The 10,557-nt window shown below is 46.9% G+C and overlaps 1 protein-coding gene across 4 annotated transcripts in view; it reads right to left on the reverse strand.

Annotated features, from left to right (window-relative positions):
• Window positions 1–10,557, reverse strand: part of LOC109310881 (relaxin receptor 1-like) — a 48,298-nt gene that overhangs the window by 27,067 nt on the left and 10,674 nt on the right. For all 4 annotated transcript variants that reach the window (XM_019536225.1, XM_019536227.1, XM_019536226.1 and 1 more), the window contains exons 2-3: window positions 2,560–2,706; window positions 504–593 (exon numbers count right to left, since the gene is read on the reverse strand). In XM_019536225.1, coding sequence (XP_019391770.1) covers window positions 504–593; window positions 2,560–2,706 — 237 coding nt within the window. The remainder of the gene's footprint in view (window positions 1–503; window positions 594–2,559; window positions 2,707–10,557) is intronic.

The raw sequence follows: 10,557 nt of genomic DNA on the forward strand, positions 1-10,557 counted from the left end.
GCAATCCTGGGAAGGACGAAACTGGGCAAGCCTTTCCTGCCCAGTGCTGTTGTTCCAGAGCTGAAGTTCATGAATGAGGAGGCTCAAAGCTTATCCCCAGTGCCAGCTTCAGGCTCACTGGAGGCCAAGGACTTGAGAGCCAGGCACCAGGGACAAGGCTTGAGCAGCCTTGTTGACAAACCTCTGGCTCTTCAGTGCATCAGTGGACTCAGGTGGGCAGGTCATGCTCAGCCAGACACTCCTGGAACATGCTGCTATCATGGTACAGACAAGCCCCCAAGGGGCCCATCTTTTGGGCTGACAACTCCCTGCAGAGTCACAAGGTGACACTGGAGTCACGGGGTGAAAAGGAGGGAGAAAGAGAAAGTGAAAGAAAGTAAATCAAGGGAACACACATGAGGATGCAGGGAGAGGCACAGAAGGGTTAGGGCAGTAGCATCATGAGGAGAGAGAAGATGCTTTGCTACGGTATGGCAGGCAGGCAATGCGAGGAGTGTACTCACTGCAGTCCATGGTCTCCTCTTCCTTCCTGGCCTTGCTGCTTTTAGTACTGAACATGCCACCCAGGATCTGCAGCCACCCACTGTTATCCACTGCAACAAGAAACAGCAAGGACAGCGGTTAGATCCGGGGGGAAGCAAGTGGGTTTGTCCAGCACTTCCCTTTCTCACTTGTTTACTCCGCTGTGGCCAGTTTTCCCTAACCTTGCTCAGCCCAATCTAGTTCTTGAATCTAAATCAGAAAACCACCTTCTGTTTATGTCCAAGACCTGAGAGCAGGATCTAAAGTGAACACCCATCATGGACATGCTTAGACAAGGAGGGAGTTTAGAAATCTGAACTGAGCCTGGTTTCTGAACTTGGAGTCCCACACCAGACTGCCAGATCCAATGATCTTGAAATACAGGGCATTCCTACTCTTCCTCAGACCCATAATCTGTGACTTGTGCCCACTAATTTATATCAGGTCCTGCCAACATGTCTGTGAGATGAGAACCAGTAGCAGACAACAGGTCTCATGCCCCAGCTCCTACTGCCCCCTTGACTTTCTCCTGCTTCTGGGTGCGGGAATCCTTCCACTGAAATTACTAGTGGTAAGACAGTAAGCCTTGAGGTGATCCCTGGCTGATAACCCTTTTGTCTAAATTTCTGTGTGATCATTAGAAGGCCAGAAGGCCTTTAGACCCTTGGCATGTTTACAACTTCAAGGATAACCTGATTAAAAGACTCTACGGGCAGTCTTCCAGGCCCACATGTTCTCAGTGGGCTGCATCTACTCTGCAATCCACACAGTGGTACATCCTCTGGCCTACTAGCAAGTTATGTAATAGTTAAGAAGTTTGAGTAATAAGTTACATAGATAAAGTCTGCACAAATGCTGTGAATAAAAGGTCCTGAAGCTTTGAAAATAAGTGAACCTCTAATAAGGTACTGACCTAGTTCCATATGTTAAGCATTCACAGTATGGGCTTAATGACAGGAGTTTTGGTGCCAAAAAGGTGGCCAACTTCTCTGAGCTAGAATGAACAATGATTGGCCTCGAGAATAGAAACGGATCCGTTTGTTTCGAAGAGATGATTGATGGACGCATCAGTTGGCTGAGCAGATGAGTGACATGAGCCTTAGAGATGTGATTGGATGGCATATGGGTGTGATTTTGGGACATAGAGGAGTCTGGGCTCAGCTCTGGGGTGTATGTGGAGTGAGTTGCGAGTCTGTATGTGTGGTATGGTGCTAGTCTGCGGGTGCTGAGTCCCTCTGGATCTGCGTGTGAGCGAGTCTCTGGAAGTGAGGTGCGTGGTGATGTGCAAATGGGTTAATGTCTGTGGAGAGCTTGGATCTGCGTATGGGCCTCGGAGGAGAGAGGGGATTGTAGTTGTGTGCGTAATCTGGGTAGAGCAAGGCTCCCCAGTAACCTCTTGGGATCTAGCAACAGACCAGTACTGTACTAACTGGCCAGCACCCTGTGAAGGGTAAAGTATTACCCTTCCCTTAACAAAGGAGAAAGAGTACCCAGAAAAAGGGGAAATCTCCTGGGGAGTCTTCACAGACTTAATTGTGAACGCAGCAGTCGAGAGCTCGTGTCGGTGAGGCTGCCTGTGTGGGTCCAGCTGCAAGTGCATGGACTAGGGGCGGCTTTCTGTCTCTCTGTTTGCTCTTTCTCTCTCTCTAATTTTCCACTCACCACTGTAACATATTTCTTGTATATAGTCTTATTGCTGTTGTTATCTGTTAGTATGATAATATATTCTTGTGGTTTTCACTTAAATGAGTCTGTTCATTTTCTACTAATTACTTTAGCAGTGGGGTAGCGCTAGGCTGTAGGTGAACACCCAGCTAAGAGCTGCCCGCCACCATTAAATATCCTTTCCTGGGCTGAATTTTGGGAGGAGTAACGCCTTCGCTTGCATAATTAAGAATTCAGCTTTAACAACTCTAATATGCTGAAGGCCCTAGATCTTGATGTTTCCAGATCCAACAATTCATTATTTTGCAGGACATTTTCCTAATGGCAAGAAGGCAAAGAAAGAGCCAGAAGGCTATGAGTTTTACTCATTACCACAGTTCTCTTCGTCAGCACCGTTGTCACAGTCCTTCACCCCATTGCAGTGTAGGAGCTGGGGTAAGCAGACAGATATGTTGCCACAGGGGAACTGTCCCAAGGGGCAGGTGTCACCATCCAGCCTGGGATGAATCCTAAGAGAGTCTGCCAAGGGAGAGCAAGACAGTTAAAAACAGCATTCTAGTAGGCTTCTCCTCCTTCCCTGAGTGTATTTTATATGAGAACGACGTCACAAAGGGCCCCTTCGTGTTATTAATTCTGTTAATGCCAGAATGCTTTAATGCCTCTCCTTGTTACAGGGGTGTAGGTTGTAGCCGTGTTGGTCTAAGGACATAGGCAGACACGGTTCTTTGAGTGAATCTGATCTCTTTTCTTAGACTGACTTAAATAGTCAGAAAAACATTTTTAGCCACCTTTCAGGTTTAAAAACTCTTCATCAGGCTGAGGAAGCCTCTGCAGTTGGTGTACCTTTCCGCTATTTAACTGCTACATTACCCCCATCTCTTCCCTCCTTCCCCCCACAATCTCTCACCCACTAATTCCCCAATTTACATCCTCACTGACTGCCTGTCTTGCATGCAGACCAGCCTCTGGCTTCTTTATTATTCACTCCATTCAGGAAGAGCGCACACAAACTGCAGAGACTTCCTCAGCCTGACAAAGAGTTTTAAACCCAAAAGCTTGCTAAACATTTTTTTCCAACTATTTAAGTTGGTCTAATAAAAGATACCACATTCTCCCAAAGAACCTTGTCTGTTTAATGCCTCTCTGAATGTCAAGCCACTCCTGTCTAGCATGACTTGCCAGTGGGACTTTCTAAATGCCAGCCCATCTGGATCATGAAATCTTCACAGTTCAGATGTGTCTCAGTCTTCCAGCAGGGTCTAAGAACAGCAGATAGGGGGGAACTTGGCATGGTAGGGGCATGAGAAATTGTCTTGCCACATCTATGAGCTATTACAACCCTCCATTCGTCCTTCTGCTTATTGGGCAATTCTGCCTCTCTCCACAGGGTACACTTGCCTTTGGTCTTCATACAATCTTCTAGGGGTCACACTCTTTTTAGTACTAGGACCTACAACTCCATCTTTTACACAGGGAAGCCCCAAGACTCTGATGTTCCAAACCTGCACCGTTGCCCTGGCTTTACCATTAGTGTCTCAATGTGGCTCTTTCAACAAGTCTGAAAAAACCTCCTGCTCGCAAGTCTTTCTCTTTGGGAGCCCAACAGCCAGCCTACATTTGCTGCAACTCAAGACAGTCTTTTCAAAACAAGATGACATATATTAGGCAAGAGTGGCAAAGCTTCCACATGTGTCTATACTGCCTCTCTGGCCCAACCTGCACCAAGTTCCACCTCCCTCAATGCACTAGGTCTTAGTGTTTTTATCACAGTGTCCACAACTTCAGTTATTTGTTTCACGGTCTAGTCATGCTGTTTTCATATGTTCTGCATCTCTTAGCTGCTAGACATGAAATGAACAGTTCAGTTTTTACTCGTCATCATTCTTCAATGTTAATTCAGATCAATATAGACATGCCCACCACCTTTTCCCCTCTGCTCCAGAGTAGATATCGACTCCCTCAGCCCTAGTAAGTATCAGTACAAAAGGAAAAGGGCAAACCAGGTTATACATATTTTTCATAAATAAACAGAAATTCTTCACATTTTCAATGCTCCCAAAAGAGAGAACAATTTAACAGCCCTTCACTACTTCTCCAACAAATAATTTGATCTGGGACTTTGGAGATCACTCAGGAAATGTCCTCCAGCCTTTCAAATGCTTGCAGAAAACTATTCCAAAATGTTGTTGCTTTGAAGAGCATAAGTCATTAGTGACCAGAACATGATCTTCTGACAGCGGTTCTGTGACTACTGTCTTGGAAGAGGGAAGCTTTTAACTTAAGGAGTGGGGCGGGGGGAGGGGGGGTCTCATAATTCATTTTCAAAGTCATTGTTATCTGCTAGGTGAATTACTGCTGAAAAACCTCACAGGAGCAGAGGGAACCTGCCAGGGTATTTCATCTGGGCCACTGAGGTCAAATGTACCCTTTGTAGCTTAATGCCTTGGCTCTCCAGGTAACGGGTAAGGTAGCACACTGATAGGACTGAGTAGGGGGACCCCTACTGCTGCCCATGCTCTGCCTGTTCTGAGGATAACTTGGGCCTGTCACTCTCCAGCACTTTCAAATCAGTTCCTTTCTCTACTACCCAAAAGTCTAATAAGGTCAACAAATGACACAAAACCCAGCACCAGCTTCTGGTTGGTGTCCCCTCAGATGATTGAAAACATCATTGCTGTTGGCTTTAGGTGTGAGGCCTGCTGCACTTTCCCAAATTGAGTGATGCAAAAGGCTGAGGGTGTCTGTCAAGTGAATGACCCTGGGCCAGGAGGTCATCGGGATGCTGTTTTTCCTGATCTGTTCAGAGATATTCCAAGAAGGCATAAAATAAACCGGCGTTGGGTTAAAAATCAGGTCTGCAGAGCTGGTCAGAACATTTCCAGCCAACTTTCCCATCTCTTCCTAATGAGACAAAAAAGTCTGTGATGCATGAAACTATGGAATGGTGGCTTCTGTATCATTTAGGAGATGGGAAAATGCTGTTGAGTAGACCATGGGGAATAATCCTCTGCTGAGCATGGGGAAGGACTAAATGGAACCAAAGGGGATGAGGAGGGAGACATGGCTAAGCTAAGTCTTCCTCCTCCTCTAAGATGTCGGTGGCCTCAAAAGGAGTGGGACCTTCTGCTCTAGGGACTGACACCACTTCCCTTCTCAAGAATGGTATAGATGGTGGAGGGAAAAGCTAGTGAAGTGCACAGGGAAAAGTGGGAAAGTCCAACATGAGGAATGCCAAGGAAAAGAGAAGAGACCTGGGCACGACTAATTCTAGTATCGCAAGCCAGACTCCACTGCTCCCTGAAACTTCAGTTTTCTCCGAGGTGCAGTTCATTGCCCGCAATTAGAACAGACTTGATAATTCAAGTCTCCACTTTGCCGAGTTACTTTCCATCAAACAGCTTTGAAAAGCCAGTTGGAGCATCAAAGAGATCTTACCACCAAGCTTTGTTCTCTAATACCCTGCAGCTAATTATGTCAAAAGCATACTTCAGCTCAAGCTAAATAGTTCCACATTCTCCTCTTTGATTAGGGCCAGGGAAGCTGTATCAGTCAATCAATTGCTACTATGGAACACAAGGCAGTGTAAATGGCCCCAGCTTGTCATTCAAGATTTTCTCCTGCTAACACTCCTGTAGAAAGGCACATCACCTCAGCTATAACACATGCTCCTATTAGAACCTTAGGACACTTGCAAATGTGACGCCATTACCATGTACACATAAAGAAAATGTCACTTCGTGTGGCTTAATAGTGTCACACTATACACATGCAAGAGTGTTGGGGGGTTTTAATGAGTTTGCATAGTTGCAAACTAAACTGCATCCTAATGCAATTTAGTTTGCAACATTGCAAATTACAAATGATGCAGCTGTCAGCTTCCCCCCACTCCCCAGCTGTGGGTGAGGTGGGCGGGCTCCACAGAAAACAACAAACACACTCCTCACTGTTTCTGTTTCCAGCAGGCTCCTGTGGATGGCAGGACATGCAGGGGTGCCAGAAATGGGCTGGGTTGCCCCTGGGGTGGCACAGGGAGATGGCAGGAGGTTGGCTGTGTTTGCTGGTGGCAGTGGAGGCAGCAGGGACAGTGCATCAGATGCTGGAAGCCCGAGCAGGCTCAAGGAAGGGTTGGATCAGGTGCCTCCAAGCTGGCAGCACCTGGCCAGACAGCAGACGTCCTGGGCTTCCAGCACTCCATGCACCATCCCTGTCACCATCTCCAGCTGCCAACAAACCCAGCCCCAGGGACAAGCCACCCCATTCCTGGGCAGCCCCAGGTGTCCTGCTGCCTACAGGAGCCTGTTGAAGGCAGAAGCAGTGAGGGACCTGATCCTTTTTTTTTTTTTTTGGCACAGCCTCCCACGGCCAGGGGGCCAACTACCTGCTGGTTGAGTGGCCCCTGAGCTGCAGGGGACCCTGGTCCTTCCCTCTGTGGTGCCAGCGCCCTCTGGAACCACCTGGGTGGGCGGCTAGTGAGTCGGGTGCTGCCTCAGCTTGGGGTTGGAGAAGAGTTGGATTGGGCTGGGTGCTGCCTCCAAGTTGGGGCAGCACTTGGCCCCCAGCAGCCTGCCTGGGTGGCCCTGAGAAGTGCTGCTGCTGTGGAGGGAAGGACAAGGGCCCCCACAGCTCAGGGGCTGCTCAGTCCATCAGCAGCTCACTCCCACAAAGGATTGGGCCCCTTGACATAACATGATGGGAAAATTGTAATGGTGGGTTTCAATTAAAAAAACACTATTTCAGTTTAGGGTTCATAGAATAAAACTCTGAGGACTAAACCCCTGTCATGTGTACAAGCACTGTTAAGATGTTGTGGCTGAGTAATTTTTAGTGCTTTTCATTGCATCTAGCAAAGATGGAGCCACCCCTCTTCTGCCTTACAGACCCAAGTTGATGCATTCACTTCCCCTGATTTTAAACATAGCTGTAACAAGAATGTGAAGACAAAGGTGGAAGTAGGTTCAGGAGTAAATGATGATGTGTTCAGTGAGATCGGACTGGTCAAATGTAGTCTCTGCTCCAAGCAGTTTGCTGCTTAATTTGGGTGGTTAGAACACAAACGATTAGAGATGTGAGAGTGGTCAAGGCTAGTCCATACTAGAAGGCAAAGGAAATGGCCTTCAAGGAGGAGACCTAGGTAGTGGCTACAGAAGAAAGATAAAGCAAAGGAAAGGATGGAACCCAAAGCATTTTGAAGGGAGCTGGCCACACATTAGTTTATGCAAAGCCCCTTCCTTTTCTTGACTGTCGCATACTCTAGAAGTAACTTCCAAATGACTAACTTCATAGCAGACATATCCCGTGAGCTGCAATGATATCATTAGTTGCAGTGCTCCAAGTCTGCTAGACACTTTATTCATGATCCCTGTTCTGAAGAGATTACAATCCAGCTGTCTGCCATGCCCCAAGCCATGACTGCTTTATTTTTCTCCAGGCTGATCTTGCTTGTATCAAAGGTATTTTTCCATATTAAAGGAAAAAAATCTAGTCTCATTTAACAGCCAGTTGGAGCTAGAAATAAACAGCAAATGCTGGCCATGTCCCTAGCTATTTATCTGCTGAATGAGCCCTAGGGACTGACTAGCTTTTCATCAGATTTACTGGTATATGTGGGGCATGTGTTCTGGGGAAAGTGAAGGCCCTAAATCTTGACAAAACTCCCTGGAGTTAATCAATGCGATTCGAAGTGTTTAAGATCTGGAGCAAAGTCCATGAATCTTTCCTAAAAATTGGAGCTTTCCCAGAAGCCTCGGGAAGAGATCTGCATCCAGCCTAGGCTATAAAACAGATCCAAGTGACACTTCTAACAGCTGCAGACCATCATTTGTCCCCTTACTGCATCTTAAATTACAAGAGGGGGCCACTTGCAGAAGAAACTGCAGTTCCTTGGGTCGGCTCTAGGTTGTGTGTGGGCTTTTCAGGCACATTCCAGCACCTGAGAAATAAACTATAGGCTGGGTCAAGGGGAAAAAACAGGCAGCTGTTTCTTTTGTGCTGAAGGCAGAGTCTGACACGTTAATGGGGAAGTATTCAGTATCACATGGCAATGTCTGGGTGTCTAACAGCTAGGTCTGCTTTCTCTTCTATCACAGCTGGAAGTACCTCATGCTCCTATTCCAGCCTAGCCTTTGCTAGTAAGAAAGCAGGCTGTTTAGGAGGCTGCTGGGCTAGGTCAGGGCCTCCAGGCATGTGTATTTATTCTGGTTCAAAACAAACATAAAAAAGTACCTGTTTTGAGCCATGGGGCCATCTCATGACAACTGTAGGTGTGTTGAAGAAGTCAATATACAGTGGCAAACTGAGACTGGCATGGATTTCCTCCAATAGGTTAAGAACTGTGTCCTTACAATGGATCTGGGGATGGTACTTCGGAGTTTTCTTTTAGCAGCAATGGTGACGTAGGCTGAAATGTCCTCAACAGGAATCCTAAATCAACAAGCAAACAGTGCCGATTCTGGGAACAGTGTTCTGCAGTGATTAGCAGCTGGCCAGTGAGGACATCTGGACTGCATGAGCATATACACCATGTAGGGGCTGCTAGATTCTGGAGCGGTCTACATGTTTTACGTTTGGCAGCTGTCTTCTTCAAGTGTTCAGGAAAGGTCAAAGTTCAAGCTAGGGTCACATTGAGGTCTATCAGATGTGACTCATGTTGCAGATGCTGCTCCTTTAGATTTGCATTTAGTTAGTGGGCAGTGGAAGCATTGTGAAATTGGAACGTACTTGACCTTGGTTTGGTGTCAAGATGCCCCCTGTTGCAGAGTTCAACCAGCAGAGCTACATCAGCATTTAAGGTGGCATCCAGATCAGAGAACAACTACCTTGGGGACTCAGGCAGATGTCATCTGTGTAGGTACATTTTCATGGGAGAACAGTAGCTCCCATCACCACCTGGTACCTACCAGGGAAACTGATGATTCAGGCAGTGGAATAAATTCACTGAATCCCAGTCACACAGACCCTGCTAACCCCAATGAAGTGCCACATGATGGGCTTCAAGCTGTCAGGCTAGCCTTTAAATTCTGCAACCTAACACCAAGGGCTTGCTAATGGCCCAGGGCAGCTTAATCCGCTGAAATCACACCAGAAGAAAGTCATCTCTCTGGTATGCTTAGCCCAAGCTATTCAGGGGTTTTCAGAAGACAAAGCCAGAGAACACTGAACTCCGCCAGGAAACCACGAGGAGGTAGGTAATATGAGGCCTAGGACACTGGTGTCACGTGCTTTGAGACACACACCAAAGAAGGGAGTTGTCTGTCTTCAGGAAGCCTGGTTTGCGGAGAACAAAACCTGGGTTTTGGTCGCCAAAAGACAGGAAAAGGCCATTGTGGTCATTGCAGCCCCACAGTCAAACAGTACCTGGAGCCCCGGTTATATCCCCAACCTGCCAATTCTAACGACAAAGAGCAGACAGATAAGAAAGGTTTCCTCCAGCCAACCAGTACCACCACAGTCTTCATGAAGTCTTAATTAGATGCCTGGAGTGGCATTCAGCAGCTCTGGCTGGTTCAGAGACGCTGCGTCTAAAGTCAACTAGTGGTAGCTGAATTTTGGGTAATGTTGATGCCTGCCCATGTGAATACAGTGTAACATTCCTCAGCTCTAGATAGACAGATGCAGAGTAAAATGCCTGAATTTACAAGGTAGTCAGACACCATCCATTTCTGTATGCAGGATGTTCAGATCCTCTGTCCTCATCTCATTCTAATGCCTCATCTCAGCTTGTGTCTGCAAAGAGGCCTCAGGACTTGATGCAAAGGCTCCTTGCTCTGATTTGCCCTGAGTAACCAAGTTGCTTAACCGTCAGTTTTAGTGTCCTGATTTATATTTGCACAAGCCTTGCTACATGGTATTATATTGCTGCTATATGAGCTTATTGGCTCAAATGCCCTTTAAATCCACAGAGATCACAGCTGTTGTGTAGCTAAGAGAGCTTTTTTGGGATTTTTTTTTTAATTTCGAGTCTTGGGCTAAATCCACCAAATCAGTTGTGAATTCTGTTGACTGAGCAGAGCTCAGTCATTCAGGTCTCTGCGGCACTACTACTGGCAAGTACCCTATCTCCCAAACTCTTCAGCCTGGAGCTTCAGATAGTCCCAAATCCATGACAGGCATCCTACATGCAAACTCCAAGCCCAGAAGACCTGGAGTTCAGATACCCCTAATCTTGCTCGCCCTTAGCCAAAAGGCTGAAGAAGCAAGTTAGAAGGAAAGCCCTAGAGCAATCCCCCATCACCATAAATTGTGTAGCCAAGATCCTTCCATTGGGAGGCTTTAGTAGACTTTCACAGGGGGACCTGCCTGCTAGGCTTGTGCGAAGTGGCTAGTATTTGGTTCAGATTCGGCCGATTTGGGGGACAGTGATTCAATTTGGTG

Source organism: Crocodylus porosus, unplaced genomic scaffold, assembly GCF_001723895.1.
Source record: "Crocodylus porosus isolate Cpor-Errol unplaced genomic scaffold, CroPor_comp1, whole genome shotgun sequence".
Taxonomy (NCBI): domain Eukaryota; kingdom Metazoa; phylum Chordata; order Crocodylia; family Crocodylidae; genus Crocodylus; species Crocodylus porosus.